Source organism: Argiope bruennichi, chromosome 11 (assembly GCF_947563725.1).
Source record: "Argiope bruennichi chromosome 11, qqArgBrue1.1, whole genome shotgun sequence".
Lineage (NCBI taxonomy): Eukaryota > Metazoa > Arthropoda > Arachnida > Araneae > Araneidae > Argiope > Argiope bruennichi.
The window spans coordinates 9989163-10004219 of NC_079161.1; the positions used below are offsets into that span (position 1 = coordinate 9989163).

At 32.3% G+C, this 15057-nt stretch overlaps 1 protein-coding gene across 1 annotated transcript in view; it reads right to left on the reverse strand.

Annotated features, from left to right (window-relative positions):
- Positions 1 to 14485, reverse strand: part of LOC129957236 (multidrug resistance-associated protein 1-like) — a 70727-nt gene extending 56242 nt beyond the window's left edge. The window contains exons 1-7 of the mRNA XM_056069478.1: positions 14170 to 14485; positions 5812 to 6009; positions 5221 to 5349; positions 4497 to 4625; positions 3604 to 3735; positions 2030 to 2091; positions 531 to 665 (exon numbers count right to left, since the gene is read on the reverse strand). Coding sequence (XP_055925453.1) covers positions 531 to 665; positions 2030 to 2091; positions 3604 to 3735; positions 4497 to 4625; positions 5221 to 5349; positions 5812 to 6009; positions 14170 to 14214 — 830 coding nt within the window. The 5' untranslated portion in view covers positions 14215 to 14485. The remainder of the gene's footprint in view (positions 1 to 530; positions 666 to 2029; positions 2092 to 3603; positions 3736 to 4496; positions 4626 to 5220; positions 5350 to 5811; positions 6010 to 14169) is intronic.
- Between the last annotated feature and the right edge of the window lie 572 nt (positions 14486 to 15057).

Consider the following 15057-nt stretch of genomic DNA (forward strand, 5'->3'; position numbering starts at 1 on the left):
CATCTTGTGTGACGTGCATTTAAAAAGGCCTAATAACGCATTTGCTCGTTGCCACGAGTGTTGAATGAAATGTAAGACAAATGGGAAGGGGGAGAGCAGATATTTAGTTTATGCTATTAAAGCCCCGTTTAAAAATAACACTAGGGCTATTTTGGGACGGACCTCTTAATTTTAAACTGCGGTCAGATGACGAGAACGACTCCTGAGCTGGCAACCGCTCCCCCTATAAAAACCTTCACACCACACCAGCGGGAGGACGTTTGGCCCTGATGGATGTAACGTGCACCAGACCCATTTACAAGACGTTCCTTCGGTGGAATCGGGTCTCGAATTTACTATCAGGAAACCGGGTCCCAGAGCAGTTGTGTGGACGTTTCACTCGTCACTTACTTTCGGTCCTCTTTTTCCGTATGCAGAATCGGGTTTTTTGGGGTGGGTGGAGTAGAGGATGCTAGAATGGTGAGCGAAAGTATAAAAATTTTGTTACACACTTTATAATTTTATTAAATGGTTATTACTTTGCTACTTACAAACATTTATATCTCTTCTCTTCTTTAATCCAATGCTTCTGCAAACGCTGATGAACATACGTTGCTCTCATTTTCGGTCCTAAAACATCCAGTTTATCTGTATCAAAGAGGTTCCGATAGCCATACCATATTAACCTGCAAAACATTCGTATAAGTAACTCAGGATTCAGTTTTCTAATAAAATAATTTCTTACAAATGCATTTATGGGACCTAAACAATGAAATAAGAAAAATAGCAGTATTCCAAAACTAGAAAAAAATTAAGTTAAATCAATCAATTATATTTAGCGTTTCTATACTGAAATGTTTTATGTCAAGGATTTACTTGTCAATGATATTTTCTTATCAATTCATTTTACAAAACTTATACGACTTAAAAAATAGAGAAATTTTTCACGATTTTTGTATTCTTCCCCAGGTCGCTGCTCACTGTGTAAGAAGTCTTACGTGTACTACCAAATATTGTATTCATTCGTAAGTTTTAACAATGAAATATCTGAGAAACCAATGATTGAAATAATTTCTACTTTTTCATAGAAATAATTTATTTATTTTTACTGACCCCCACCCCTCAGAAAATGAAAAACTGAAACCTAATAACTGTCAAATTGAAGTGAAAAAAAAATTTAAGATGGTTTAAAAAATACTACAAAAAATAGAATCTAAAAATAATGTACAGCAATAAATTATTACTTTTTTATCATTATAATGCCAATGTATTTATTACTATTTTAACGAACGAATATATATATATATATATATATATATATATATATATATATATATATATATATATATATATATATATATATATATATATATATATATATATATAATATGTATATGTAATGATATTTTAATTCTAATTTCGATTTAATTAATTTCCAAGATTTTATCTTAATTTAGCCCATAGTAACTTCATTCTAAAATGTTCTCTTATTTCGTGATCCAATTCCACTTTCAGTTTAATTAATCCCTTTGTAAAAATAATGCGCCATCAAGAACTACGTTTCAAATGAGAGTGATACTTCGGTACCCTTGAAAAGGTGTCAAAGGTCATTCCCTCGGCGCGTGGCCGGAAATCCTATGTTATATAAGGCAAGTCATCATCTGTTCGGCCCCTTTTTTTCGCTCTTCTTACTTCTGCTTTGTGCCGCGCTGCGTTTTCTTGTATATAATCATGCCTGCCACTCGGAATAGAATAAAACGAAATTAAAAGTACAAAGTCTCTTCACTGTTTCGAACCTACATTCTACTTAAATCAAAATATGTTATGTATATATATATATATATATATATATATATATATATATATATATATATATATATATATATATATATATATATATATATATATATATATATATATATATATATATATATATATATATATATATATATATATATATATATATATATATATATATATATATATATATATGAGAATGTTGTATGGACTTCCAATGCATGTTACTAGTATTTCATTTATCTTTACTTACCTATTTAACCAGGAGAAAAACAATCTTGATAATAAAGGCTGATGTTCCATGAGGAATTCATCCTGTATTATTAAAAAAATATATATATTGTCGATTAAACATACATTTCAAACACAATATAAACTTTTAAATTTTAACCACATCTTCTGTAAAAAGAACCTTTTTGAGCATGTGATATACTAAATAAATCTTTAATCTAATTTTTAATTACAATTGAAATTTCTTTTGGAGATGCTCGCTTGGTTTCTCTTATTTATTCTATAATGACGATAGGTAGAGTTGCCATAGATTCCTTACATAACGAAATGTCACTGCATTTCATTACTTAGTCCGGTATTAATCTTTGTCCTATTTGTGTTCTGCTTTCTCTCTATTCTTCAAGGTTCATTCTATAAATCCTGAAGTAGCTCAGCGACTCTATTTAACTAGTTTAAATAAAAAATAACTTAAAAGATTATTTAGAGAAACGTAATGCTAGTCAAAACTGTGAAAAATTATGAATATGAAAGAAAAATGGCTGAAACTTTTTCCCAGATACAAAGTATATTGATAACCATTGACTGCTTCCCCACGTCCGAACCCATGCACTTTGGCGAATGCTTATGGTTCAAAAAATAATTATTTGTAATACGCATTTGATGCAAATATATAGTAACATTAAAATGTTTCTTTCTTACTGTGAGATCTTCATTATCTATGTTTACGAACATTCAAATCGAAACTAATCCCTAAAACTATAAAATTGTCTATAAAATAATAACTATAAAATACGGTTTAACTATAAAGTTATAAAAATTACAGACCTCAACACATTTACCAACAATTCATCATTAAAAATGACAAAGAAAAAAAAAATGTAAAGTTTATGATTTCATAACATATTTTTATCTTTATTCGCATACCGATAAATCCTTTAATATAAACATTAAAAAAAGCATGTCTCAGTTGGTAGATACCAAATCAGGAATTTGGATTTTGCTTCCGATAACGATGCAGACCAAAAACCCGAAAATATTTTTTATTTTTCCCTACGTTACTGACGGCAATGGACGATTATATATATATGTTACAAATCTTTAGTTTTGCTACCCGGGACGAATAGTGTCATCGTGGGACAAACCGTTAAAACCGTTGTAAGATCTGTCCTGTGCGTGCTGAGCTTGGCGACCATTTGGCAACAAACTTGGCAGCTTGGCGATGAATTTGGCGACATTCGCGACAAAAGGGATCGTGCTGGAAAGTTCGAGAAGTTTCACGATCCATCCAGTAGGAAGCAAGATACGCCCTAATTGGTCTGGAAGATTCTAGCCCCGCCTCCCGGAACTATAAAAGATTGGCACTCTGAAGCTGCAGAGAAGTCGTGTGTGAGAGTAGTCGGGAGTCGCCGACAAATAGAGATTAGAGGATTAGACAGCAAGCAAGCTGTTGAACTAGCGATTAAATGCGCTGCATTATTACGATTGATTGGCGGTATTTGTATAGTAGAAGAAAATTTTGTAACAATATATACTAATGCCGCCATAGTATAAATCACTAAAGCTTTTACATGTCATATACATCTTATTTATACTTACTTTTTCTGCATCCCAGAAAATGCTGTATTGAGGGTCGGTGAACAGGGAGAGAACAGCCTCCACTGTTAATAACATGAAAGTGACGACGCCAAAGATAAAAGTAAATGAATCATTTATGTCTCCTAAATCTACCTATAAATAAAAGAAAACATACATATTTCAAGCAAATTGAATACCAAATTTCTGCTTAATTACTTATAGTCATTCTTCCAGTTGTTCATTAAGAAAACAACATTTGAATGAGACTTTTTCAATATTTGGATTAGATTTTTCTTTAAAATTTATTCAAACATTGATAATTGCCTTTAGTATCTACAGAAAATATACACAAAAATCATTTTTGCATTTCTCAAATTCAGTTATACAATTTTATAAACTTATAATATTTTTCTATAATTTAATCAATTTTTTTAATCATTTTACTAGTATTTAATAAAAATATATCTCGTTTCTTTTACTTACTAGATTTATCTCACCCTCGTTAGGATGATATTAAATGGATTTTGTTTTCTTCTGTGCTCATGTTACCACTGCTCCATAATTAAGAGTGTTGTCTTTGTTAATGGCAATTGTCACAGACAAGCCCTCCGACGAAGTCAGCGATTTTAAACTGAGTTTTAGCCTCACTTGTTTCAGTAGAGATATTCCATCTAGGGCCAAGAATATCTCTTAGCTGTTAGCCTGGTTTTTAATATACCTGGGTTTTTTTTAAATGTCTGACATATTTATATTTAATACATACGCATAAAAAATTTCATAACCGTAAAGGAATAATTTGATTAGTTTATGAGAAGAGAATTTTCTAATAAACTAACTCATCGTTACAAGAATCAAATTTTAAAAGAAATAAAAATTATAAATTTACTAAAATGATGTGAAAGTTGACAACTTACCCTAAAAATATCAAAGAATGGTGAAGTGAAAAAATTACAAACTGTAAACAGTATCCAAAACAATGACAAGGTAAAGGAATTAAGCTCTCCATCTTTCTGTTGCTTGAATTGGAGACAAAGAGCAAGGGCCTGAAAGAAAAAAATACATATTTTCACAAGCAGTCTAATAATAATGATTTGCCATAAATACCAATACTTGCCGCTATTGATTTCAAACAGCTTAAGATCCTTGAACGATCATAAATACTTACTTTGTAAGAACAGCTTGTCAAAACATACATTCAGTCATCGCGTTTATATGCTTCTGAAAGCACACACCAACACACATTCAACCCTTTTCAGGATTTGGCTCAAAATTATAGAGGTGCCTGCAAAAAAAAATCTAGTTGTCTTAATTTATCAGTATAGCTCTCTTCGTTTTGTAGATTAGTTATGTCAACGTCCCGTTTTAGAGCAACACTAGGGCTGTTTAGGGACGGACCTCGTCATTTTGAGCGACGGTCAGATGACGAGGACGACATCTGTTAGCTGGCACCCCTTCTCCAAGCTTCCACACCACACCAGTGGGAGGACATGCACCAGACCCACTTTTACGACGGTTCATCGGTGGAATCAGGTCTTGAACCTGAAACCCACCGGTTCCGAAGCCAAGACCTTACATCAGGACACCGCGACCCTCTATTTGAGTCAAAAATCTTAAAACAAGATGCGAGAAAATACTTACAAATGTGAATACGCGAAATCCAGTCGACACGTAGTAGATTTTTGTTATGTATCGCAGAGAAAGACTGTCTTGGTATACAAGATAAATCGCCTCGGATAAGCTGCATAGGATGAGTGATGTGCTCAGAAACTGCAAAAGAAAAAGATAAAATTATGACTCCCACACAAAGTTACCTTAGTATTCTGTATTATAAAATAAATATATATATAAAGAAATCTTAAAACCTATTTTTGAATCGAAAGAAGAATATAAGGTTTAATTTGTTTAATAATTAAAGGTATGTAGCAGTTGCATTACTCTAACTTCTCTTTTGGATAATAGATGGCGACACCTGATTAGGTAAGCATCCCATAGTACATTGCTACATTTCGATTGTCATTAAAAGGAGATGAGATGCTGTTCTGTTAGGTGCGCGGTAACATTCGGCATTAGTCTGTATTAGTAAGTATTAGCACTTGTTTGAATTGAACTCTTATGTTTATGTGGAAGAATTTTTGACCAGACCAATTCCATATATTTGGCCTCCGAATTTCCCTTCATGATTAAAAGCTAGTTTCAATTGCGTTAAAAAATGTATGAAAAGATTCTCACCAGCTTCGCTATCGTTAACAATGTCCACGGACTCGGACCAGACTTGGGACGAAGAGTGTCCGGTTTCCTTGTTCTTTCCCGCCAAAAATTGAAAATGGTGGCTATCCATAGAAAAGTACAGGGAAGCAGCACCAAAATGGAATGGCGAAAACAGCTCGTGAGGCCTGGGACATCAGCATTCCAAAACGCATCCCAATCCTGAAAAGAGTCATTGTAAAATTACAGGAAACAATAGAAGGCTTTCAAGTCGTTTTTTTTAAAAGAACCTTTTTTTAAAAAAAAGATATAAAATTTTATTTGTGTATTATATTACCCACCGTTTTCGAATTATATTCGGAGAATCCATTAAAATTATCTAAAATTGTTTTTCATACTGGAGAGTTTTTCAATGATAATTTTATCAATTACTTATCAGCCATTATAAAACTGAAAAAAATAACTGTCATGATATGCACCACTTCAATTTGATGGTTTTTTTTTTTTTTTTTTCTCATTTCAATTGATTCTCATTAACTCGTTTTTCATCTAACGACTTTTTAAAAACTACATTTTAGCATTAGCCACAATAATTGGCATCAATAAATGTATTCACTTATGTTTTTATTTTATTATATTATATACATATATATATAAAAGGTAATAATTGGATGGACAGATTAAATAATATTCAATATAATTATTAAAGTAAAATAAATAAATAGAATTTTTATTTGACATAAATAGCATTGGTCTAATACAATTTTGACATTTTTTTATGTCTAAATACGACACTGAAGTGCATCGTTTACTTTATATCATAATAAAGATATTGAGTAATATTTTATGTCATAACATTTCTCCACTTTTGATAATGTAGTTTGTTTAGTTTAATTATATTAACGCTTCGCTTTAAAGCAACACAAGAGCTATTTGGGGCGGGCCTCGTCATTTTGTACCGCGGTCAGAGGACGAAGACGAAACCTGAACAGGCACTCTCTCATTAAACTCCCATACCACAGCAGCGGGAGAATATTTGGCCCGATGGAATTGAAGTATACCAGACCCGCTTACACGACGCTTCTTCGGTGGCATCGGGTCTCGAACGTGAAACCCTCCAATTCAGAAGCCAAGACTATAAAACCGGCCCACTGAGGTCCTTTGTCCAATTTGGAAGATTCTGTCTAAAATTGGATGCATATATAATTTCGGTACAATGATCATATTTCAAAGTTTAAGTGTCTTATTTGCTATATTTTTAATTCATCATATTTGAAGAATGCAAATAGAACGTATTGTAATCGCCAGAAAATTGGAACTCGAGATGGAAAACAAATTTTTGAGAACATGTCAGTTTGTCTGTTGCGTATATAACTCGAAAACAGTTTGTGTTAGACGGATGAAATATGGAATGATAGTCTCATAACAACTTTGTAAATTTCTATAAAATACTGAAAGAAATTCATTCAGAAAAAATTTACCTATTTTGTCTGTCACATTGCAAGTATACATGATTACTACACAATGCAAAGAACCACTGTTGGTCCCCAGTGTATCAATTCGGTCGGTAGCTAACCACCAGAGTGGTTAGTTTGCTAGGGATCAAGCGAAGGGGTCACCTTCTGGGGCTCTGCGTTAAGGGTGGTAGACGTTCCTGGAAGTGGCCCTTAGCGTATAGGTTCCGATTAGCATCAAGGTAAGCGCCGAGGCTGGGGATGCCTAGAGCCGGTGGCTGCCTTCCCTTGTTGGGCTCCGTGGTGGGCGGTGCCGTCGAAACCCGAATATGAATTGCACTTTGCATGGGTCTTTTCGAAACGTCTTTGTCCGGATATTCAATTACTGAAAATACTCCTTTTATCATCTTACATACTGACAAAACCTTCCATAAAGTCTCGCCTTTTCTCATTCAGAAACTTATTGCCTCAACCATTGGAGAAGTCAAAAATACTAAGAAACTTAAATCTGGAGATTTATTGATTGAAGCAGCCACAAAATCACAAATATCTGTTCTTAAAAATTTGAAGTATTTAGGAGAATTTCCTGTTGAAACGTATGCTCATAAATCATTGAACTATTGCCGTGGTGTTATTTCCGAACTTGATCTCGAATCTGTTTCAGAGTCTGAACTTGTAAGTGAGCTAAAAAGCCAAACAGTTTGTGAAGCCCGCCGAATAAAAATAAAGCGTAATGGTCAATTAATTCCAACGAAGCACATAATCTTAACTTTTTGTACTCCACAGCTTCCGAAAACTATTCTTGCTGGTTATGCACGATATAAGGTTCGCCCTTATATTCCAACTACTTTGAGATGCTTTAACTGTCAGAGGTTCGGCCATTCGAAAAATGCTTGTCGCGGTAAACAGACTTGTTCCCGCTGTGCATCATTCGGACATTCGAGTACAGAATGCAATGCAGATCCCAAATGTGTTAATTGTGATAAACCCCACACCTCAGATTCCAAGGATTGCGATAAGTGGAAAATGGAAAAAAAAATTCAAGAGTTAAAAGTAACTAAAAATTTATCATATTCTGAGGCAAGGAAACTTGTGTATCCCCAACCTTCCAATACATCAGCTTCATTACCCTACTCACGAGTAGTCAAAAATACTATTTCTGGCTGTACTCAGACAGATGAAAAATTAACTCGAGTTGTTTGTCCTCCACTTACAAAGTTACAACCTTTCACAACTAATAAATCACAGCCAGATACTAATCCATGTACTCCCGTTATTGCTCAACACCTTCCTTCACGAACTGCAAAGAATCTTAAGAAAAAAGGAAAATCAAAATATGAAGTGAGAACTGAAAAAACGGAAAGTAAAATGTCTCCAGTTTGCAAAGAAACAAACCTTTCGAAACTTGCATTTGATCCAGCAGTTTTTGGAACTGATGTTCCTCAGCCAACTGGCGAAACTAGTAATGTCCCATCCGGTGAAATACCACAGGACTTGAATAAATTTAAAACTGTTACATATAAGAAAAAATATAAAAAAGATCACAATTCTGAAAATATATCGAATTCTAAATTCTGGAAGACTTCACCTCGACAAGTCTCCCAATCTATGCCAGCCTCTAATTTTAGCTCTTCGCAGACCATAAATTCCAAATCAGCTGATAAAATGGATGAAACCAACCCCGTGTTTGAAACCATGTGCACAGATAAGCCCAATCAAAATACTGACACTGAAATAGAATCGGATAATACTATTGAATACAACCCTCACGAAACAATCGATGAAACCCCACCTGCTCCGGAACCTTCTACCGATTTCACTGCAGTTAATGAAACTGTTTTTAGACAAAGTCCCCAAAAATGTACGGTTCAATTGGTTGATCTTAAAAAATTCTACAATGAATCTTCAAATACACCTATTCGTAACAAATACTTAAAGAAACATCGAATAAAGAGATTACAATGAATTTTTTAACTTGTTTTCGAAGTATATTGCATATGTTTTAATGTTATGAGATTTGCATTCTCACGTTTTAATTTTCATTGATATTTTAATGTTTTAACATTTTTGGAAAATTTTCCCTTTCTGGGATATATCTTGCGCTAGTATAATATTCACTTACTGGGATATAATTTGCATTTGTAAGAATACTGATACTATTCCTTATTTGTTTTTCATTTTATCACGAGAATTTGTAATTTTAAATTGTATGTCTGAATTGTACTTGACATGTTTTTTGAATACCAAACGTCTAGCGCAGTATAGTGTTTATTTACCATAAGCTTGGCGCAGCATAGCCAAACATGGCTCTTGCGCCATAAAAATCCAATCAACCAACCAACCAAGAAAGAAATTCATTCAGAAAAAATTTACCTATTTTGTCTGTCACATTGCAAGTATACATGATTACTACACAATGCAAAGAACCAGATAAATAAAATTTGGTTTAACGTCTAGAGCATAAATTCCCAAAGTGGTCCAGGTGGACCCCCAGGGGTACATAGAAGACCACACGGGGGTCCACGAAAAATTTTCTGGTTTTCATAATAAAGAACAAAAATTTTGGCTTGGATTTACCTATCAACGTAGGCAGGTAGCATCATTCACTAGGTAGGTACTCAAAGATATTCGAGACTCAGTTCAAACACAGAATTGAATAGAACAATAGATAATAGTACAAGTGTACACCATATGTCGAGACTTGCAAAGTGTCGCCCGCTCGTCCGGGATGCTTGTTTAGAGTCTTGTTTTTTGTCACTTGTTGATTGTTTGTAATAATAAATGTTTATAATTTTGTATAACCACAAGTATTTTTTTAATAAATAGGACACAAGAAAATGTGCCACTTTTTTTTCTTCTTAACACTCCCAATTTAGGGTGATATTTTTTAGGAGTTTTGGGAATACAGTAGAAATGTAGCAGCAGGGGGTCTACCGAAAATAGTAAAACTTTGAAAGTGGTCCAAGAGAAAAAAACGTTTGGGAACCTCTGGTCTAGAGTGTAGATCCGTGTAAAATTTTATCCGTCGAATAATTCAACGTCTATTGCTATCTACATTAGAATATATAATTCAAAAATGAGATGATGATGATGATGTTACCACGGAAAGAGGGTGCAGTAGCTTCTGAGGGTAAAGACCCCTGAGCACCCGAGGGCAGAAGTCTGACTTCTAGCTCATATGAAGATGAAACACATTCGCTTGCACAACCCCTTTTTACAGGGGGGGGGCACATTCATACACCTCACAGATAGAACACAGTAACAACCATGCCCGAACCGGGACTCGAATCCAGGACGCCCAAGTAACGGGGAAGACGCGCTACCCCCTCTCCCAGGACGCCGACTCAAAAATGAAATAATTTTAAAAAAAAAGGAATTTTAGTACTTAAGCCTGATAGTAAAATTTCAGTTTGGTGGTGAAATGAATGCTTCGGCCCATTAAGGAAAAGCAAGTTCATATTCAGTTTTATTCATTATACTGAGAAGCAGAAAATGCTCATGCGCGGAACTCTGAAAATAAAACTTTAAGCGATCTTGGTTTTTACACTTTTATCCAAGGTCCCAAATTCTTATACGAAGATAAGGGTATGCGGTAAAGTTCGAGAGATCACCCTCATTTGTTTTAGCAATCACAATCATTAACCATGGCTAAAAAGTTAAGTGCACATGCGTATAAAAATAGTGCATGTACGTCAGCGGGTCTCCTCAAATTTTTCCTCATATTATTTAATAAAGGTGAATGTATCCTTTAGACGGGGTTCTCCCAATCGATTGAAACCAACATTTGACATACAATTACAATTGTAATTGAAAAATCACATACCAAATTAGATAGATTTAATTCATTACGTTTTTGAGTTATCGAGATACTTCTAGAGCCACAGACCCACAGACGTTCAAATCCTTGTTTGATTTGCCTCAGAATTTGATAGGATCTACATTATAGCTGTTAAATTTGTGCACTGAATTGTATCCATCTAGCTCTCTTAGTACTGTAGTTTTCATGTTAACTTCTAATCGAATAACCGGACAGACAGAATTTTTTATGAACAGATTTTGCTCAAAATTGGATAGAAATCTATAAATTTGATGTATAATAAATTTCATTACTCTGTAACCGGACAATTTTTCCAGCTTGCCACCTAGCGGCCGCTCGATGAAACTTCAGTCTGTGCTCTGGAATCTCAGGTTAAGCATGATGTTTAAGCCCGAGATTTGTACTTTTCCTTAAATGTTTGAATTAATTGTTTGTCCTATTATTGTTTTTCGTGCGTTATGTCCTTTAATGTTTCCTTAAAAAGATTTAAATCATTTAAGTTTCTTTCCTTAAGAGTTTTGTTTTTCCCTACAAGGAATAGTTTTTGTCGCCCAACGGTAACTATGTAGTTTGGTTTAAAGTTACAACTCTAACTGAAAGGGGTTTAGAGTTATCTTTGTCTCAGACCGACTCCAAGAGGTCTGAATTGTTGAGATTCATTGAAATCCCGGGTTCAAATGTTTTTATAATTTCTATACTTTCTATACTCCGTATAACGAGAAAATAAAAATGAAATAAAAATAGAAGAATCAACTTTATCATGCAATAAAGTCTTCGGATTTGAGTTTCGAACCACTTTAAAATTTTTCTTTCTCTCTGTTTATATTATATATTTGAAATTAAGGTGAAATGTAAGGTACTTAAATTTAGAGAACACTTATTGAATTCCCTCCAACCTACCTGCTCTATAATCTTTACCTACTTCATTTGAACACTTTGCCGATTTCGTTTGGCGAATTTGATGCATGTTCGAACTTAATAGTATAGCTAGATATAAACTGAACGTGCTATTTTTTTTTAATTCCTTCTATTTTTAAGGGAAATTTCATTCATGATTGGAAAACTGATTTGTATATGCATGCACATGAAAAAAATTTCCCACCATTGCTTGCTTGTAATGTTAAAGTTTTATTTTCAGAGTAACATAATTTCAAAAAACAATTATTAAAACAGTTATTTATTCTTTAAGCGGAAACCAACTGATCATGGATCATCTCTGGATCATGGAAGCCACATCTTTATACTTTTACTATCACAATAGAGATAAAAAAAAAAAAAAATCCAGAATGAAATATTTGCAATAACAACAAAAGCGGCTCGAATTTCATTGCAACAACAGTGATATATATTATTGTAAAATAAGCCTAAATATATTTTAAAAAATGAATTTGAAATAGACGAAAAAAAAAAATGTACTTCAGATAAATTTGAATCGTTTTTTGAATATTTTTTTTTAAAGATGATGTAAAATTCATTTTAAGCTGGAGAAAATCAATGTTGTAATAACAACGAAAATTGTCGTGGGAAAAACCAAAAATTTAATTTTTAATAAATCAAAATTGAATTAAAAATTTCAAAATAGAGTCGTTCCAAAGTGCACAATCCCACCTTTCAAAGTATATTTGTACTAAGTTTGATAGCTCTAGATCTAATAACTCGAATGCTAAATATATAAAGAAAATTTAAGGGGGAGGTTTAATTTTAAAGTTATATGCATGTTCCCGTTTTTTCACTTTATTCGATAATATACTAAAGTCACATGAATATGATATATATGCAAGTCTTAAAACAAGAAACTGTTATTTATTCTATAAATAAATGTATGACATAACGTTAGGAAAGAAGCAAGCAGTTGGTAAACATCACAAATAACTGCAACATTTCGCAATGTACGATTTAACGAAAAGCTCTGAGCTGTTTAGAATAACAAACACGGTTCTGTTAATTGTAGTTCAATATACTTTATTTCAATACGATTATAAATTAATAATAAAAATTTATATATTATAATAATTCGATTCAAGAAACATTTCGAACTAGTTTGTACTTATTAATTACTTATTACTAGTTAACAATATTTAAGATTCTTTTAAAAATATTTGTACCATTTTAAATATGTTTGTATTAACTATTCATCAAATAGCTTGAAAATCAAGTGTTTTACCAAAACGCTGAACATAATATTATTAATTAATCAATTGCTTATTTTCACGAGTTAGAAGTCAATCTATTTTTGAAGGCTAATGAGCTTACTTTTTACTATTATAGATTTAAATTATATCATTATCAGATAGCATATAATAATAATTAGCTTTGTTTAACTTGTTTACAGACGTTGCCTCTAAATAATGATTTTAAAAAAACCAATAATCAAAAAATTAATTTTCAAATAAAAAAAACAAGATTTATACACACAACAAATCTTTAATTTAACAAACCTTGAAACAACAGATTTATATTTTTAAGATTATTTCTGCCATCTTAATAAGCTTGATGTATTTTATTCACCTGAAACCAGACATTTCTATTTTTGAGATTATTTCTAGCATTTTAATAAGCTTGATACATTTTATTCGTCTGAAACAACAGATTTCTATTTTTGAGATTATTTCTAGCATTTTAATAAGCTTGATACATTTTATTCACCTGACACAACAGATTTCTATTTTTGAGATTATTTCTACCATTTTAATAAGCGCGATACATTTTATTCACCTAAAACAACATATTCATATTTTTAAGATTATTACTACCATTTCAATAAGCTTGATACATTTTATTCATTTGTTATTTAGTTTTTATTATTAAAATACTATGCTCATAAAATATTTTATATTTACATTATTTCATGAATAATATTCTATTTAAAATAATGTTCATAAAACAATTTGCAATTTAGCTTACATTGATTATTGCGAACACCATTATATGCTAATTAGTTTGTGAAATGTAAAGCTTTATAGAATGCAAGCACGTAAAAAATAGTCTTTGTAGTATTTACTTCGAATATGCTCAACAGATGGCTCAACCAGTTTATATACAGGGATATTACGAAATATAGTTTTAAGTCACAAGAATAACAAGTAGTTAACTAGAGAAGAAATTGCATACCCAAAAGGCCGAATCACAAATTGGCATCTTTAATCCATCCGTCATAATGCTTGCTTCAATAAATGTTTTGTCTTTCGTTAGATCAAGCACGTGGAATTGCGAATAACACAACACGGCGAAACGTGTCCATTTTCGTTCAGCACTGCTTTGAAAAAAGAAAAGAAAAACAAAAACGAGTGAGCCCGACGGCGGTTATGTCATTTGAATCGCTGATAATGGAGACAAAAGTTAAGAAGTTTCTTTGTTCAAGTCATTCTGTCTTCAAGAAGAAAATGTGAGCACCGATTTCAAGCAGAATTGGATATCTCTGTGAAATGATAATGTTTGAGTGGAAATCTTGGGCAACAATGGGTTTCCTACTTCAGTGCTGTTCTTGCCGAGTCACGTGTTATTGACATTTTCTTTCAATGCACGAAAGCTTTCGAATAATATATATTTCATTTCTTTTTCTTTTTTTTTTAATGCGAGAATTTGTTTGCGAAGAAAATTGTTTTTCAATTCTTGCAAAAGTAGTTTTTTTTTGTTGTTGTTTTGTTTCAATACCGTTTAAAAAATACCGCCGTAATAAAATAAGTCTTAATAAAAGAATTAAACTTAGATATTTTATTAAGGCAATTTTTTATTTTATTTTAAAAGTATATCCATTCACATTGTGTAATGCAATGATCTTATATTTCCTGCTCGTGAGTTTGTAATTTTGAAATGTATTTTTTTGCCCAAAATATTTCTGTTCTTAGAATTTTTATTTTGTAAGAAATTTTTAAAGCATACAATAATGAAAGAAATTTTAAAAAAAATCACTGGTTTATAGTGATAAATAAAAAAATATAAATAATTAAAAACGTGTAAATATTTTGGGAATTTATGTGTGTGTGTGTCTTAGACAAT